This window comes from Harpia harpyja, chromosome 13 (genome assembly GCF_026419915.1).
Source record: "Harpia harpyja isolate bHarHar1 chromosome 13, bHarHar1 primary haplotype, whole genome shotgun sequence".
NCBI lineage: Eukaryota > Metazoa > Chordata > Aves > Accipitriformes > Accipitridae > Harpia > Harpia harpyja.
The window spans coordinates 513688-528488 of NC_068952.1; the positions used below are offsets into that span (position 1 = coordinate 513688).

Consider the following 14801-nt stretch of genomic DNA (forward strand, 5'->3'; position numbering starts at 1 on the left):
TATTTCAGCAACACCCTCAGGTGGGCATGATGGAGTTGCTCATCATTCCATTTCTCACTCACTGCAAGGCCTTTCCCCAGGTCCCACGCACCACCTGCCCGCCCGCACACAGCAGAGCTGTGCCCAGGGAACGCTCTGCCCTGCAGAGCCGAGGCACTCTCCCAGCACACAGTCTGACCTGTCAGACAGAGATCATCTGGGTCACATCAACATCACCTCCTTGTCAGCACAGCCACAGGAGAGAGGGGCAATCAGGAGCGAGGAGAAATGAGAGAGCAACAGATGAAATGTTGGAGGCATTAACTCCCCCAAGTTCAAACACTTTCAACTCTTAACAGCACCGACACTGAGAAAACTGAGGGATTTTATTTCATACAGAATCAGTTTCCTAGAAGCACTAATGAGTTGTGAGACTCCATCCAGATACTGCATCCAGGCTGGGCCCCCAGAAGATAGATGTTGGTCCTCTGGGCTGACTCCGGTTGAGGATGTGGAAGGTGTCAGAGGCTGGAGCACTGCAAGGAAAGGCTAAGGGAACAGCGTTTATTCACCCTCAGGAAGAGAAGGCTTTGGGGAGACCTAACAGCACCCCTTTCCCACCCCCCACGACAAAACTACTGAGAAGACAGAGCCAGGCACTTCACTGAGAACAAGACTGATGATGGACCAAAACCAGGCAGGTTTACTGAAGGAGGTAAAAAAAGTTTCATCTTGAGAACTTGAAGCAGTGGAGCAGAGGCCAAAAGAGGCGGTGGCATCTGTCCTTGGGCATTCCCAGACCCAACTGAAGCAGCTTGTCTGAAGCCAGGTTTAGCCCTGCTCTGAGCAGGCATTGTACCAGAGCCCACCCACCCGAGGTCCTTTCCCACCTCAGCTGGTGTCTGGTAAGACCTGGAGTAAAGCCAGCAATGCAGGGTAGGGCTCGTGCTCTCCTAGCTAGAGGAAGAGATGAGCAGGTATGAGGACAGAGACAGCTGTCAACACCATGTGCATCTGCAGGACAGACTTGTCACCACACAGGCATGGCGTAAACCACAAGTGAAGAGGACATTTCAGGTACAAAAAGCACTATTTCCTTCAGTTCAGCCTCTGCTCTGCTGCCTAACAGCACCCACTGTACAGTGAAAGGCAGATACTGGGAAGAGGGATGACCATCTTCCAGGCCTGGCCAGGGCAGAGCAAGTCCCAGTGCCAGACAACAGCATGTCTGTCCAGCAGTCACAAGTTTTTCTGTGAGGGCAGACGGCGCTTGTCTTTGATGGCATTCCTCTTCCTCTTCTTGTTCAGGAAGCTCTCCAGCTTTCCACTCCTCTTCAGCTCTGCATACTTCTCGGCTAGCTCCAATTTCCGCTTCTCAGCTGTAGAGAGGAGGGGAGCAAGGTTTTAAACTGAAGCCTGAATCATCTCTACAGACCAGCCCCTCCTCACCTCTCCCTCCCTGGCTCCAGGCCTGGCTTGTCCCTCGAGTACCAGTGCTAGAACAATCCCTCCACAGCTCTGAGGAATATTATGGATAACTTCCAGTGCTTGGAGTCCTGTCAGCAGTACTCCCTCTAGGTCTTCCTGCAGCATGTTCGCACCGAGTACTTACATTTCTTCAGGAAAAAGGGTTTCTTTCCCTGCTTGGCCAATTCCCTCTGTTGTCTCTTCAAAGACAGCTCCCTCTCCCTCAATTTCTGCTGGTTTTTCTGTGCCTGTTCTTGCTGCGTCTGTACAGAAAGGATGGCCTGTGTCAGCAAGTGTCTAGGCAGACCTCAGGTCACACATCCTCTCTTCTAGTGCATTGCCTCACAGGAGAGGAGATGCTGCACTGAACTCACCATGCGGTTCAGGAGCTGCTGGAGTTTCTCCTTCTGCTCCACATTCCGGCATTTTTTCAGCTGCTTCTGAATCATCTGAAGAAGAGAGCAGAAAGCTGCATCACTGCCTGCTTGCCACCTCCACTGTGAAAAGCCTTTGCAGAAGCCAAGCAAGGTTCTTCTGGCCAAGGACAGGCACACAGCATCACCTCTTTCTCCTGCCTCTTGATGTTGTCCAGGAAGCTGTATGTCCTCATAAATATTTCGGGCTTATACTCTCCAGACAGGTCATCAAATCGAGGGTCTCTGCGGACCTGAAGGCAGGGAAGGCAAAGGTAAGAGCTGTGGCCAGGACTACCCTGTTAATAGCCTGCTTACTCTCCTTCCACAGATCAGACCTCGCCAATTTCTTTACTAGCAATATTATGCACCCACCATTGAAAACATCGGCAGTTGGCAAAGACCGAGTCCAATAATCAAGGTGGCAGTCCCTCACAAGGTCATCAAGCATCCAGTCTAACAAGCAACAAGCATCATCATATGCAAGTCTACCACCCAGGAGCGGCCAATTCAAGGAACAACAGCGTGAGTGCTGTCTCCAAACACCTGCAACTCCCAGACCAAGAGCTGGATGAACGCATGTTGTCAAGGTGATGGATTTGGGAATTCAAACCTATCTAGATTTTCACAGATTACCTGGGTCAGGTCACACAAAAAGAGAGAGACGAAAAGAGATCTCTAACTGTGGAAATTAACATATTAAGATGTTCGAGTTACTCCTCAAGTTGTGCATCATGCACAGCAGCAGGTCATACAGACAGCAGCTGCTCCTGCACCCAATCGCTTGTTCTCCCCAGACACTGGCCCAAGCCCTATCCTCCAAAACCAGCCTGTGACATCTTCAGCAGCCCCAAGACCATATCTGTGCCCTATCAACACTGCTAAGGGAAGTCAGGTCCTGAACTGGGGAGGGGGAGCACCCACCTTCTTTGTAACAGAGACGACTTGTCGCAGAAAAGGTACAGGCTTCTTGGCAGACATCTCCAATGGCCTGAAAAAGAGAAAAATGTACTTCAGAGGAGCAGAGGACAGAATGAGGCCCAGGCTAACATATCAGGAGGTTAGCCAGACTGTCAGGAGAACATTACCACACAGTGCCAATACGGCAGACTCTCCCCCTCAGTTCTCACCATGATACCTACACAGAGCAAAGAGGTGACTTCAGTCAAGAGCCAGACAAGGCTACTACAACCAAACGATCTATAAATGCATGGTTAAAACAATCCTACGCAAAACTTGATACAGCCACCACCTGCGTCAGTAAATGCACCATACTCAATTATTCCTCTCCATGTTTTCATTCATCATGCAACAACCCTCTTCTATTCCTGGCCCACCAACTCATGCACTCTGGACTAATACTTATATTGAAAGGTGAGACCAAAGCTGGGAATTTCTGCACTGACCTGGTAGTTACAAAGACAGGCGAATTCTACTGTGGCCAGACTCAGTGAGAAAGCATACCATAACACAGGTAAAGAAAAGGTCAGCCCCCAGGAATAAGGCCTTACAGCTTATGGTACATATCTCAAAAGAGACTTCACAGCTAGTCAGGACTGTGAGGACCATGGTGACAACCAATGAAGTGAACAAGTTCTCCTTGCAACACAGGCCTTTAGAGCCTGATGCTTTAGGTGTACGAGGGGGACAGTAGAAGGTGGGAGAACAGGGCATTACTCTTCCCATATTACTTGGATGCTGTGTCCTGCGATTTGTCAGTACATCAGGTAAGTTATTAGAAACATGAAAAGACCTGTGAACCACCCGCTGAGAGTACCCACAACATGGGCATTATACCCACGTTCAGCACCACAATAACACCAGGGCAGGAACATAAACACTGCAGGCATAAGTAAGTTTTCCAAATTCCACTTACGGCAGCGTTCAGTGTATTTTCACGTCTGCTGATGTGGCTACACCCCTGTACAAAGCTCTCAAGTCAGCTTTATGCAGCATTGCTGAAGCCAGCTCAGTTCCAGGGGATTTCCCTGAAGTTTGATTTTTTTTTTTTTTTTAAGCTCACTTCCGTAACAAAAACATGAGAACCAGCATGTGGGATTTACAGTGATGCATCACTTAAAGGATTAGGGGAATGAAATAAAAACAGAATTATGCAAAGTGTGTGGCAGAAATAGAGACGCTGTGTGAAGATGTTGCACTACACAAAATCCCCCAGACTCTTGGGTGAAAGGTAAAGCAGAAGCATTATTCTAATCAACTGTTTACTGCAGAAGAAACATGTATTCAGCAGAGATTCAGAAACAGGTTAGGGAATGCCAGTGTAACAGAGGAAACCTGTTGAAATCACTTAAATACGACCCTGAGGACTGAAACCCAGTAAGTACTGCAAATAAAAGGTAATGGTATAACAGTTGTTACCAGTGGGGGCCTGTGGAGGACTGTAAAAAGATCTGATAGTTTTTGTTGTGTTGAATACATTTTACAGTCACCACATCAATAGCACCTACAGAGTATGCAAATAGGAGATGTAAAGACCACTGAGGACAGGAAAAAGTCTGTGATAAGTACTGTAGAGGGGAAAAAAAGGAAAATCAACAGACAAGCCACAGATGAGACAACAGCAGAAGGATGAATGAAATCCCAGAACAATTGGCTGTCACTGCAACTCCAGCCAGTGGAACCAGGCAGAAGATGCTGATAAGCTGGAAGGGGTTTAGAAAACAGCAGGATAACTATTTCAGGGCCCAGGGGACATGAGTAAAGCACTATCATACAGATTAAGAGAGAAGCATACCATGCCGTGGGTTAAAAGTGCTTTAATACAGAGGGTGTAAAGGAATTGAGTGCTGATTTAACTATCAAGTAAGAGGTGGCTGCTGGCGGATTTGAACAGGATAGGATATTAAGAGCTCTGAAACAGCTCACACATGCACATTTTTCTGATGACAAAAGAACCTCTTTACCCCTTTTTGCCTTGCTGCTGCTTCACTGTAGCTTTGGTAGGTTTTGCAGTTTTCTTCCCACCAGTCACCTGCTTGCACACTCTCGTTCTTGTATCACTCTGCACCCGCAGTAGTTCCTCAAAAGACACGTGAGATTGATCTGGAAGAGAACACAGGACACACCTGAACCAAACAGCTTCTCAAGGTAATTCTCACCCCCAAATTCCACCAAGAGGGACGTCTCAGAGCCCGAGACGGTAACATGAGCACAGTGGTGTCATCCCTATACAACCACATGGCAGAAGGAAGCCGCTGCATCTCTCAGCCTTTGATTTCTCTCTGATTAATCACTGCAGTCTTTAGCACTAGAATAGTCTCCCCCTCTCCACAACGTGTCTTTACTTCTCTCTCCACTCAGTACCACACACAAAGCCAGTTCAAAGTTTTTACCTGGTACAAAGAATAGTACGAGCTCTCCACTAGGCTATATTTTGGCCGCATTGCAAATTCTGAGGGGTCAGCTCCCAGTCCCAACTCTTTCACTTTAACAGAGTGTTCTTGTCCCATCACCTTTAAATGGGCATCATCATATCTCTCACATCATAAGACCAGCCAGAAGGTGCTGCAGGAAAACCAGATCACCTGTTCAGTCTGTCTGTTAAGACTCGGAGACAGTCTCTTCCCACTGCACATTGACCGTAGCACTGCTCAGTCTGCAATGAAGCGATTCCCACTGCAGAGCCTCCTCAGCACCCCAGAGGCCTGTAAACTACTGAAATCCAGATATTCAACCTTTACCACCTCGCTACTAATAGGAATAGCTTATAGCCTGATTCACTGGGGGAAGAACAAAACCCCACAACACCAAAAAGCAGTTTCATATTCTAGCCCTGCCATGAGCTCCCCGCAGTGTTATTTACACCTTGCGTTCCATAAAATATTCCTTCTCTCCTCTGACTGCTGACTAGAAGACCAACACAAACACCACAAGAAACAGCAAAACCAATTCTACCCAAAGTGCTGATGAATGCACAACATATTCTGGGATTTTCTGTTAATATCCCTCAGCGACAGTGATCTTTAACACTTCTTATAACCACAATGTAAAAATATCATCAACGATTCCTTCTGGATTTACACCTCTGGGTGTTCAGGACTAGCAATCAGGAAACATTTCTTAAGGCAGCACTTGGATATGCTCATTCCGTTCTCTGGACAATGGTAGGGACAAGAAGGAACAGGAGGGTTTGCATTGGCTCCATTCTGAAGGAGAAAGTCTTGGCGAACACCACCTGGGTGGCATTTGCCTGCTCAACACCTCTGAGCAGTGACAGGCACGCAGTCTTTCTAAGCCTTTGCAATACTATGCATTTGGCACAAAACACCCCAACTGTGGCCTAGCAAAAACAATCGCATCATGCCTGTGGTGGGTTGACCCTGGCTGGAGGCCAGGTGCCCACCAAAGCTGCTCTATCACTCCCCTCCTCAGCTGGACAGAGGAGAGAAAATGTAACAAAAGGCTCACGGGTCGAGATGAGGACAAGGAGGGATCACTCATCAATAACAGTCACAGGCAAAACAGTCTCGACTTGGGGAAAATTGATTTAATTTATTACCAATGAAATCAGAGCAGGATAATGAGAAACAAAACCCAAATCTTAAAACACCCCCCATACATACCCCTTCTTCCCAGGCACAGCTTCACTCCTGTTTTTCTCCACTTCCTCCCCACCAGCGGTGCAGGGGGACAGGGAATGGGGATTGGGGTCAGTTCATCACACATTGTCTCTGGTGCTCCTTCCTCCTCAGGTGGAGGACTTCTCACTCTTGCCCTGCTCCACCATGGGGTCCCACCCACAGGAGACAGTCCTCCATGAACTTCTCCAATGTGAGTCCTTCCCACGGGCTGCAGTCCTTCAGGCACACGCTGCTCCAGCATGGGTCCCCTGTGGGGTCACAAGTCCTGCCAGCAAACCTGCTCCAGCATGGGCTCCTCTCTCCACGTGGCCACAGGTCCTGCCAGGAGCCTGCTCCAGCGCGGGCTTCCCATGGGGTCACAGCCTCCTTTGGGCATCCACCTGCTCCGGCGTGGGGTCCTCCACAGGCTGCAGGGGGACAGCCTGCCTCACCATGGTCTTCACCACAGGCTGCAGGGGAATCTCTGCTCCGGTGCCTGGAGCACCTCCTCCTTCTTCACTGACCTTGGCATCTGCAGAGCTGTTTCTCTCACATATTCTCAACTCCTCTCTTCCAGCTGCTGTTCTGCAGCAGGGTTTTTTTTCCCTTTCTTAAATATCTTGCCACAGAGGTGCTGCCACTGTTGCTGACAGAGGCCCTAACCAAGGCTGAGCTAATGGGACATGGGGGAAGCTTCTGGCATCTTCTCACAGAAGCCACCCCTGTAGCCCCCCCTGCTACCAAAACCTTGCCACACAAACCCAATACACTGCCCCACGACACAAGGTTTCTGCATGCTCTGCCCAAATCTGCTGCTGAATTCAGGAAGCAACATGAGGTCAGTCATGTTGGCTCAGAGCATGGACTCATCAACCCAGTCACTCTCACCTTGGCAATAACCAAGACTTTCTGCTTCAGAATCTACTCACATCATCCAGAAAACGTAATGAGCATGTTCAAGTGCTGCCTCAAGAAATGTTTTCTTTTTGCTTGTTCTGAACACCCAGGAACTCTGCTCTGTCCACACTCGTTAGTCCTCCAAGGAGAGTTAAGGGAACACCATATATCCAGTTTGCCTCACAAGGGACAAAGGAAACGTGAATACAGCTCTACTTCATTACACTGCTTCCCCAAAACACCCTTTCCACTTATCTTACTGCAGTTTGATATCCTCTCTCGCTTGGGCTCCCACAAACACCCTTGCCCTCCATCTTCTTAGGGATGACAGCACTGTTGCCCTTTCTGATCTCCCTCAGGTTCTCCACCTTTCCCCGTGTCACTTGTACAATCACCTGTTGCCTGCCTGCCCAGAACATGAAATCACCTTCAGACCAAAGAACTGTGCCCGCATTCAGGTAAGGGCTGAGTGCCAAGCAGCTCAGCAATCTAAAGTAATCATGCTGTTGGGGTTTACAGGGACTTAAGAAAACCAATAAATTCTAGGACTTAGACAAGAGCAGCTGCCACCACACTGTTCAAATTTAGTACAGATAGCTTTAGACTGCTGCACTATAGGAAAAATCTGTGCTAATTATACAAATTACTGGGGTAGAGAGCAATTAATCACTACATAGGGCAGTATTTGAGCATCACTGGATACTCAAAGCATCACCGGACAGACAAACAAAAGATTCTAAGCAAGGACAGTCAAAAGGGCAAAGAAAGAATTAGAAGAAAGGAAGAATGATGTGGAAGCTACTCTAACATTGCACAAAGACAGACAAAATACCATCACTCACACTACAATACGCCATTTACCTACAACTCCAAAACAATACTGTTGAAATAGCAAAGGCTTACGCGATGTCAATGAAAACAAAATAAAGGCACCATATAAAAAGATGCAACACTTAGCAAAGGATTAGAAAAGAGATTTGGTATAAATCAGACAAAGCGAAGGCATCCAGAGCTTCCACTGATAAAATACTTCAATACCGGTACGAGATACCAGACCAGAGTTGACCACCCAAAACCTAACAGAGAAAGTGCTTTCTACACGGTAGTATCAGTCCACGAAAATACATCCTACTATCTATTTGTAGGAGACTGAAGTAGCCACTTGCATTGATAAAAACATTGTTTGACATCAGCATAAAAAAAGAAGCCTGTTTTGGAGCAGAAGTGAATGGCCCCAGCAGGCATTCACTGCTGGGCAGCAGATTTGACAACTGTGTGTGTGAAAAGGTTGCTGCCTTCCTGCTCCAAAGTGGCTGGTCCTAGCCACAACATCTGCACAAGGAGAGTTCATGATCCTTAAAATCTATGCCGACAGGTTCTCCACCAAAATGCCTGCTAAAAGACAGGATTAGCTTACTTTCCTTGTTTCTTGCATTCTTTCTTGACATTTTAATTTCCCTTTTTTTTCATTCCTTTTTCACCCCTAGAATATAATTTACCTTTTCTGTGCTGTCTCTATAGTCCATTTCATCTTCCCCCTCCTGCCATTTCTTCCCTTCCTCCACTATTTTGTGAATTGTTTCGTCTTCCTTCCACCTCTTGCTAAGCTACTGTTACCTGCTGATAACATGGGCATTTCCTGCTCACCAGCACAGCCTCCCCATTTTCCTCTCCTCCCACAGACTCCCATGACACAAGGACACCTTATGCCTTTCTCAGCTGAACCTGCTGAGAACTATACAACCTGCTGAGCACATCAAAGAGTGTCCAGGATGCAAAAATAGATGGCCTAAGAAATGGCTTGTATCCACCCAGTCATTTCCCACTGAGACAAACCTAGTGCTGGACCCTAATATAACTACTTCTGTTCCAAAAATGAGATTACAGAGGGCCCAGACAGGTTGTAAAAGCAAAATCACTGTTCCCATTCACATCCAGCTGTGGGAAAGAGAGAGTGACTGTTAGCGGTCCTCTCTCTGAGCTTTGCTAAAGCTCACCATTAAAAGAGGAGAACAAAATGCCTACAGATGGGGGGGAAGAACCCCCTTCCTGAAAGCCTACCTCTAGATGAGATGTGCCTCCCCCACAGCCCCCCACAAACATAGCAAGGAGACTCCTCTCACAAGACAACCAGTAACTCTTGACCCCTGTGACACACATGGTGCCCTACCACGTATTTAACACTGACATCCATTCCCTCACAATTTTCTTCGAGGGCCTTTGATGTATGCCTTGTAAGGTTTTCATTCTCACCTTGGTCGTTTCAAGACAAGGAAACCACACTGCATATCTTGCTGCAGATGAGAACAACCGCCTCAATACACCCAGCCGAAGCACCACCGCTGTTGCCACGGCTACACATCACCCGGTTCTTCTGGTTTACCTGTCCCGGTGAGAGCCTTTCAAGCTACCGCACACCTAAATTTGCACAGAGGAACTGTCCTTCAGAAGATACAGGAGAACTTCCACACGCGAGGAAGGCGACCGGAGAGAAAAGAGGCCCCTGTCAGCTTTTGTTCTGGAGAGCTCTCAAACAGCTCAAGCCGAGGCCCAGCTCTTGGACCCCACCTCAGGCCTCTCCACCTCGCCCGGCCTCCGCGCCCCGCCAGCTGCCCCGGAAAACGGGACGAGGACGTCAAGCCCCAGCCTGGAGACCACCACCTTTCCCGGAGGGCGCTCCCGCCCCGCAGGGCCCACCTCAGCGAGCCGGCCCTTACCTCTCCCGAGAGCCCCCGCCGCGCCCTCAGCCCCCGGGAAGCTCTCGCTGTCGCTGGAACTCTCGCCCTCCGCCGCCTTCAGCTCCCACACGTCCTCGTCCTCGTCCTCGTCCTCGTCCTCCTCATCGGCGGCGGCTCTTCTCCGTCCCGCCGCCCGACCCCCCTCACCCTCCTGACGCGGCCTCATGGCCGCCCACTCCCCTCACCCCCCGAGCCCGCCTCAGGCGCAGGACAGGAAGTAGGCGGGGCGAAGAGCGGCGGCGCAAGCGCAGACAGAACGAAACAGGCGGGGAGGGGGGGAAGAGGGGTGGGAAAAGGGCGTTTTTATTGGTGCGGGCAGGGGGCGTAGTGCGCGTGCGCGGCGGTGGGTCCCGCCCCCTCCAGCGCGTTGCCAAGGAGACGGGCCCAGGCGGCGTCCGGTGGGCCCGGGGGGAAGGCCTCGGCCTCGGCCTCGGCCTGGGGCCAGGGCCAAACCGGAGCGGCGGCGGTGGGCGGCGAGAGGCTGTCGGCCAGGGCACGGAGCTGTGCGGCTAGCAGGCTGAGCTCCCCTCCCGCCGGCGGCTGCGGCGTGGTACGGGGCGGGGGGTGGTACTGCCGGGCGCGTAGGTAGGCCGCTTCTTCCTCCCTGCGGCGGACACGGGAGTGAGGAGCGGCTCGGGGGGCACGGCCCCGCTTCCCCCCCCCCCCCCCCACCTCTCCATTAAAGCCTTCTACCTGAGGCAGCGGCTGGTGCAGGTGATGGCGTGGCTTCCGTCCTCCCGCCGCGCCGATACGCGAAGCCAGGCCCAGGTGCGGTCTCTGCGCAGCACACGCAGAACTGCTGACCCTGCTGCGGGTCCGGCCCCGGTCCCGGTCCCGAGCGCTGTGGGCGAGGGGCCGCGTTAGCCTGCGGCAGGGCACGGCGGCCCCGGTTGCCAGGGTAGAGCAGCATGCCGGCCGTGGACCCCGCAGGCAGCCCTGATGGGGTCTGTAGTCAGTCTGCTGCTGTGGCCCCAGCGGGACAGAAGCCACGGGTAGCGGAGGCAGGTCTGTAACAGTCCAGCCCTCTCAAAAAGCTGGGGCTCAAGCGAGTCCCTCTTCTCTGCACTGGGGCAAAGCACGGTGCTCGTGTTCCCAAGCTTGGAAGCTCCCTGTGACCTTACAGACAGCGTGTGGGGTGTGTAACCAATTCCCTGCTTTGTCCTTTTCGGAGCAGGGAGCCACAGTGGGCAGAACTAAATTCACTTTGTTTCTTTTGGCCTGGACAGCCAGGTTTCAGGTGTAGCCAAAGACAGGTACGTTCCCAGGCCTGACACTCACCCACGGCCCTGTGCTGGGCAGCCGCTAGGTCAGTGTCCTCGGGGTGCAGGAGGCTGTACCACGACTGACCGATCAATTCCTCCCTGCAGTAGCCAAGGTGGTAGGTGACACTGGGGAAGACAAGGGGAGTGAGGACTGAGTGGTTTGCAGGGTCTGCACTGTGTGAGCAAGGAGCAGCTGTTGCACGGTGGAGGAGAGAGCAAAACAACAGGGGTACAGAAACGAGTTGCAAACGAGGGAGGGACGAGGCTTGGGAAGCGTCTGGCAGAGTCCCACTGCTCACGCGAGGTCCAGCCTGTGTCCCACACACAGGCTTGGTGAAGGGAAATGATCCTTGCTGCCCAAGAGGTACAGTTGGGGCTATGGTGTGAGCAGGCACCCCTCACCTCTCCGTGACATCAGTAAACGTCATGTCTAGGATGTGCGTGCTCTGGATTAGGTCATCCTGGGAACTGGCATCGCTGTCTGCAGGCAACTGCGCAACCGGCGTGCAGAGGGCCAGGAAGGCTGCGGTGGAGGGGGAGGCCAGCCGGCGCAGGGCTGTGAAGCGCCCGCGCACTGCCACAGCCCGATTCCCCCCGTGCTGCAGCCGGAAGGCCTTGGATGTGCGCATCTCGCTGACAAACGTGACTTCTGCAGGGAAACAAACCGGCTGGAGCGGGTCAGGGGCTTCCTCGCTCTGCTCCTAGCAGCGACGGCCATGAAAGGCCAGAGCAGGGCAGCAGCATCTGTGAGATGCCAGCTGAGGCCTTCCTTACCCCTGCCAGGCTCCTCCTGGGCGAGGAGGAGCTTCTTGCGTGCATCCTCGTGCGCTCGCCCATCTAGGATGTCGAAGATCGTGTCCCCCTGGGCGAGCAGCTCCACCTGACAAAGAGGGGGCTGCTGTCATGGACTGCGCCTGCCCGCTGGAGCCACAGGCCAGCATCTGCCAGGGCAGCGTGCCGTGCGCGCAAAAAAGGCACCGGGACAGGGACAGTGACTGCAAATGCCCAGTGGGCACTTACCATGGAGAGGCCCAGGACCTGAGCCACGTTCTCAGAGACGTAGACCAGCTTGCCGTTGGCCGAGAGCACGAGCAGAAATCCTGGCAGCAGGGAGAGCAGCTCTGTGCCGAGGGCTGGTCCCGCAGGAGGAGCTGAGTCTGCAGGGCGAGCACAGGGTGAAGCGCTGTCTTGCCAGGGCAGGAGCAATGCCCCCCGCAGAGCCAAGCTAGCGTGGGGTACAGCAGTGCCACAGGTACCTGGAGGGAACAGCTGAGCCCCCCGCAGCCGGAGGCACACCAGGGCCATGGTGTGGAGGTAGGAGAGCCGCTCCTTCTCCTGCGCCGAGATGGGCAGCAGGGAGCGCAGCGCCTGCAGCTCCACGTTGATCTGGTCCCTGCGAGCCTTGGAGGCACTCTTGGTTGACCTGCAAAGCCAGCCATCTGGGGAGACACGTCCGGGGAGGGAGAGGGACAGCATTCCCCACCCGCCGCTATGGGGAGAATTGCAAGCTCGTGGACACGGAGTGGAGATGCTCCCCTGAAGAGGCTCCGCACCCGTGCCAGCTGCCTCTAGGAGAGCAAACCTTTGGTGGCTTTCAGTGCAGCGGGCGCAGGCAGAAGTGCTCACGGCTACCCAGGAGGGTCACACTGCTGGTGTGGCTGGTGCCCCTCTCGCTGGGGGTGGGGGGGGCAGGTTGGACAATGACCTGTGCTTTGGCAGGGAGCGCAAGTGACACGACCTCCCTGCCAAACCCCGCAAGGATGGAAACTTCATCCAGTGAGGCCCAGCCCATTGCATCTGCCTTTACTTTTTGATCACCCGCAATCCCTCTGCCCCTCCAAGCTCCCGCGCCTCCTCCCCACGTGCTAGCTGGCAGCCCCGCTGTCCCAAGCTGGTGCCAGCCCCTTGCAAGGGCCACGGGGCACCACGCAAGCTGGCCCGGGTCTCTCCCCAGCTCGGAGGCCATCACAGCCCTGTAGGCGGGAGACAGTAGGGAGCTCACCTGAACGGCTTCGAGGCACTGGGCGCCTGCTTTCCCCTCCTGGGCAGGCAGCTCATCTCTGCCTGCAGGGGCCTGTGGCAGTGGCTGCAGAAGATGGTCATGGTGCCGGCACTAGGATGCCTGAAGCTGGCAGCGCACGGCTGCCGCCTTCGCCTCTGGCTGCGTCCGAACCTGCTGACCCCGCTGCTCCCGGCCTCCTTTTGTACCCTCCCGGGGCGCAGGGGCCAAGCCGCTCGTGGAGAGTTACCTCTCGTGACGCAACTCCAAACAGCTCGGGGCTATTTTTAGAAGGCAGGCTGCTAAAAATAGTCCTCGCAGCTGGCTGCAATCTGAGAGGGGAAGCAATAAAAGGAAGCCAGGGTCTTTAAAGCAAACCTGGCTGCTCAGGAGGGGGTGATGATGAAGGTAGCAGGGATCCCCCCGTGGGGCACACATCCGCATAGCTCCTGGCCCACAGTTGTTGCCGGTCCAGCAGAAGGTCCGTGATGGGCTGAAGGCCTGTGGCTAGTCCACCCGCCCGGCAGCTGCCCTCCAGCATCACTGATAACTGAGCTGGGTGCTGGGAGAGGGAGCTGATACACCAACGAAGTACACTGGAGACATCCAGACCAAGGTGGTGAGCAGTGTCCCGTCCCCAGGTCTGCAGCAAGGTCCTGGTAGAGGAAGGTCTGGGCCACAGCACCCCTGAACCTGAGGGAACCCTTGAAGGGGAGGGGAGTGCCTGTGACCCTCTCCCTGGTGAGCCCCTTCTTTTCTTCCCAGAAAAGCTGTCTCCCCACCAAAGGTTTGCTCTCCTAGAGGCAGCTGGCGTGGGGTGCTGAGCCTTTCTAGGGCCTGTTGTCTCCACTCAATGTCCCAGAGATTGTGATTCTCCCCAGAGAAGCCCCGGTGACAGCCAGTCAGCCTCTGTGCTCAGCACCACGCTGCCCAGTGCAGTGAGCCTGGGTCAGTCTGTGCGTGTTTCCTAGTGCCTGGCACCCTACAAGAAGAGTGAGCTTGGTGCTTCGGTGCTGGGGAAGAGGATGCCATGGCAAAAAACCCCTCAATTTAATGGCATGGCTTGAGAGAGAGCCTGTGGCTGAGGCAGCTGGTTGAGCAGGGGATCTGGAGCCGCCGGACAACACATGGGAGCTGCCCACCCAGCCCTCACAGGCAACTTGCAGGTGCCAAGGACCACAAAAGGGGAGCCCAGGCTGGAGGTGCTCTCCCTGAGCCAGATGTGCTGTCAGCACACCCTGGCTCCCTTCAGGCCCCAGCCCTGCCATTGATGCTCATCACCCACCACAGCGAGGTGCTGCCAGTACACGAAGAACAAGCTTTTGTCGCAATTGTGGTGCCTTCTGTTCTCTTGCCATGGGGTTTGCGCTGCTCTCGTGCTGCTCCATTGCACCTGCATTGGCCACCTCCCCCAGGCTGAGGAGCCCAGGCACTTTTGCAGCCTTGCACTGCTGGGCGAGCAGCAC

The 14801-nt window shown here is 53.3% G+C and overlaps 3 protein-coding genes across 3 annotated transcripts; all 3 read right to left on the reverse strand.

Annotated features, from left to right (window-relative positions):
- Positions 1 to 342: 342 nt before the first annotated feature.
- Positions 343 to 10287, reverse strand: RRP36 (ribosomal RNA processing 36). The gene is made up of 7 exons (XM_052805593.1): positions 10054 to 10287; positions 4784 to 4922; positions 2784 to 2850; positions 2009 to 2113; positions 1821 to 1895; positions 1592 to 1709; positions 343 to 1358 (listed from the first exon to the last, which is right to left on the reverse strand). The coding sequence occupies exons 1-7, from the start codon at positions 10238 to 10240 to the stop codon at positions 1219 to 1221; spliced, it is 831 nt and encodes a 276-aa protein (XP_052661553.1). The 5' UTR covers positions 10241 to 10287; the 3' UTR covers positions 343 to 1218.
- An 83-nt stretch (positions 10288 to 10370) lies between these two features.
- On the reverse strand, positions 10371 to 11307 carry LOC128149963 (serine/arginine repetitive matrix protein 1-like). Its single transcript, XM_052805594.1, has 2 exons — positions 10768 to 11307; positions 10371 to 10678 (listed from the first exon to the last, which is right to left on the reverse strand). Exons 1-2 carry the CDS (start codon positions 10982 to 10984, stop codon positions 10584 to 10586), a joined length of 312 nt encoding a protein of 103 aa, XP_052661554.1. The 5' UTR covers positions 10985 to 11307; the 3' UTR covers positions 10371 to 10583.
- Positions 11027 to 14234, reverse strand: LOC128150417 (neuronal PAS domain-containing protein 4-like). The gene is made up of 7 exons (XM_052806586.1): positions 13339 to 14234; positions 12593 to 12759; positions 12357 to 12493; positions 12111 to 12216; positions 11739 to 11985; positions 11332 to 11462; positions 11027 to 11037 (listed from the first exon to the last, which is right to left on the reverse strand). Exons 1-7 carry the CDS (start codon positions 13437 to 13439, stop codon positions 11027 to 11029), a joined length of 900 nt encoding a protein of 299 aa, XP_052662546.1. The 5' UTR covers positions 13440 to 14234.
- Between the last annotated feature and the right edge of the window lie 567 nt (positions 14235 to 14801).

Coding starts and splice junctions, on each gene's coding strand:
- RRP36 (XM_052805593.1), bottom strand. CDS start 10,240: ATGAGGCCGCGTCAGGAGGGTGAGGGGGGTCGGGCGGCGGGACGGAGA. Junction 4,923..10,053: donor GGCGGGGGCTCTCGGGAGAG/GTAAGGGCCGGC, acceptor GTTCTCTTCCAG/ATCAATCTCACGTGTCTTTT. Junction 1,896..2,008: donor TCAAGAGGCAGGAGAAAGAG/GTGATGCTGTGT, acceptor TCTCTTCTTCAG/ATGATTCAGAAGCAGCTGAA.
- LOC128149963 (XM_052805594.1), bottom strand. CDS start 10,984: ATGCTGCTCTACCCTGGCAACCGGGGCCGCCGTGCCCTGCCGCAGGCT. Junction 10,679..10,767: donor TGCACCAGCCGCTGCCTCAG/GTAGAAGGCTTT, acceptor TGTCCGCCGCAG/GGAGGAAGAAGCGGCCTACC.
- LOC128150417 (XM_052806586.1), bottom strand. CDS start 13,439: ATGACCATCTTCTGCAGCCACTGCCACAGGCCCCTGCAGGCAGAGATG. Junction 12,494..12,592: donor GGCTCAGCTGTTCCCTCCAG/GTACCTGTGGCA, acceptor CTCGCCCTGCAG/ACTCAGCTCCTCCTGCGGGA. Junction 11,986..12,110: donor CCAGGAGGAGCCTGGCAGGG/GTAAGGAAGGCC, acceptor GTTTCCCTGCAG/AAGTCACGTTTGTCAGCGAG.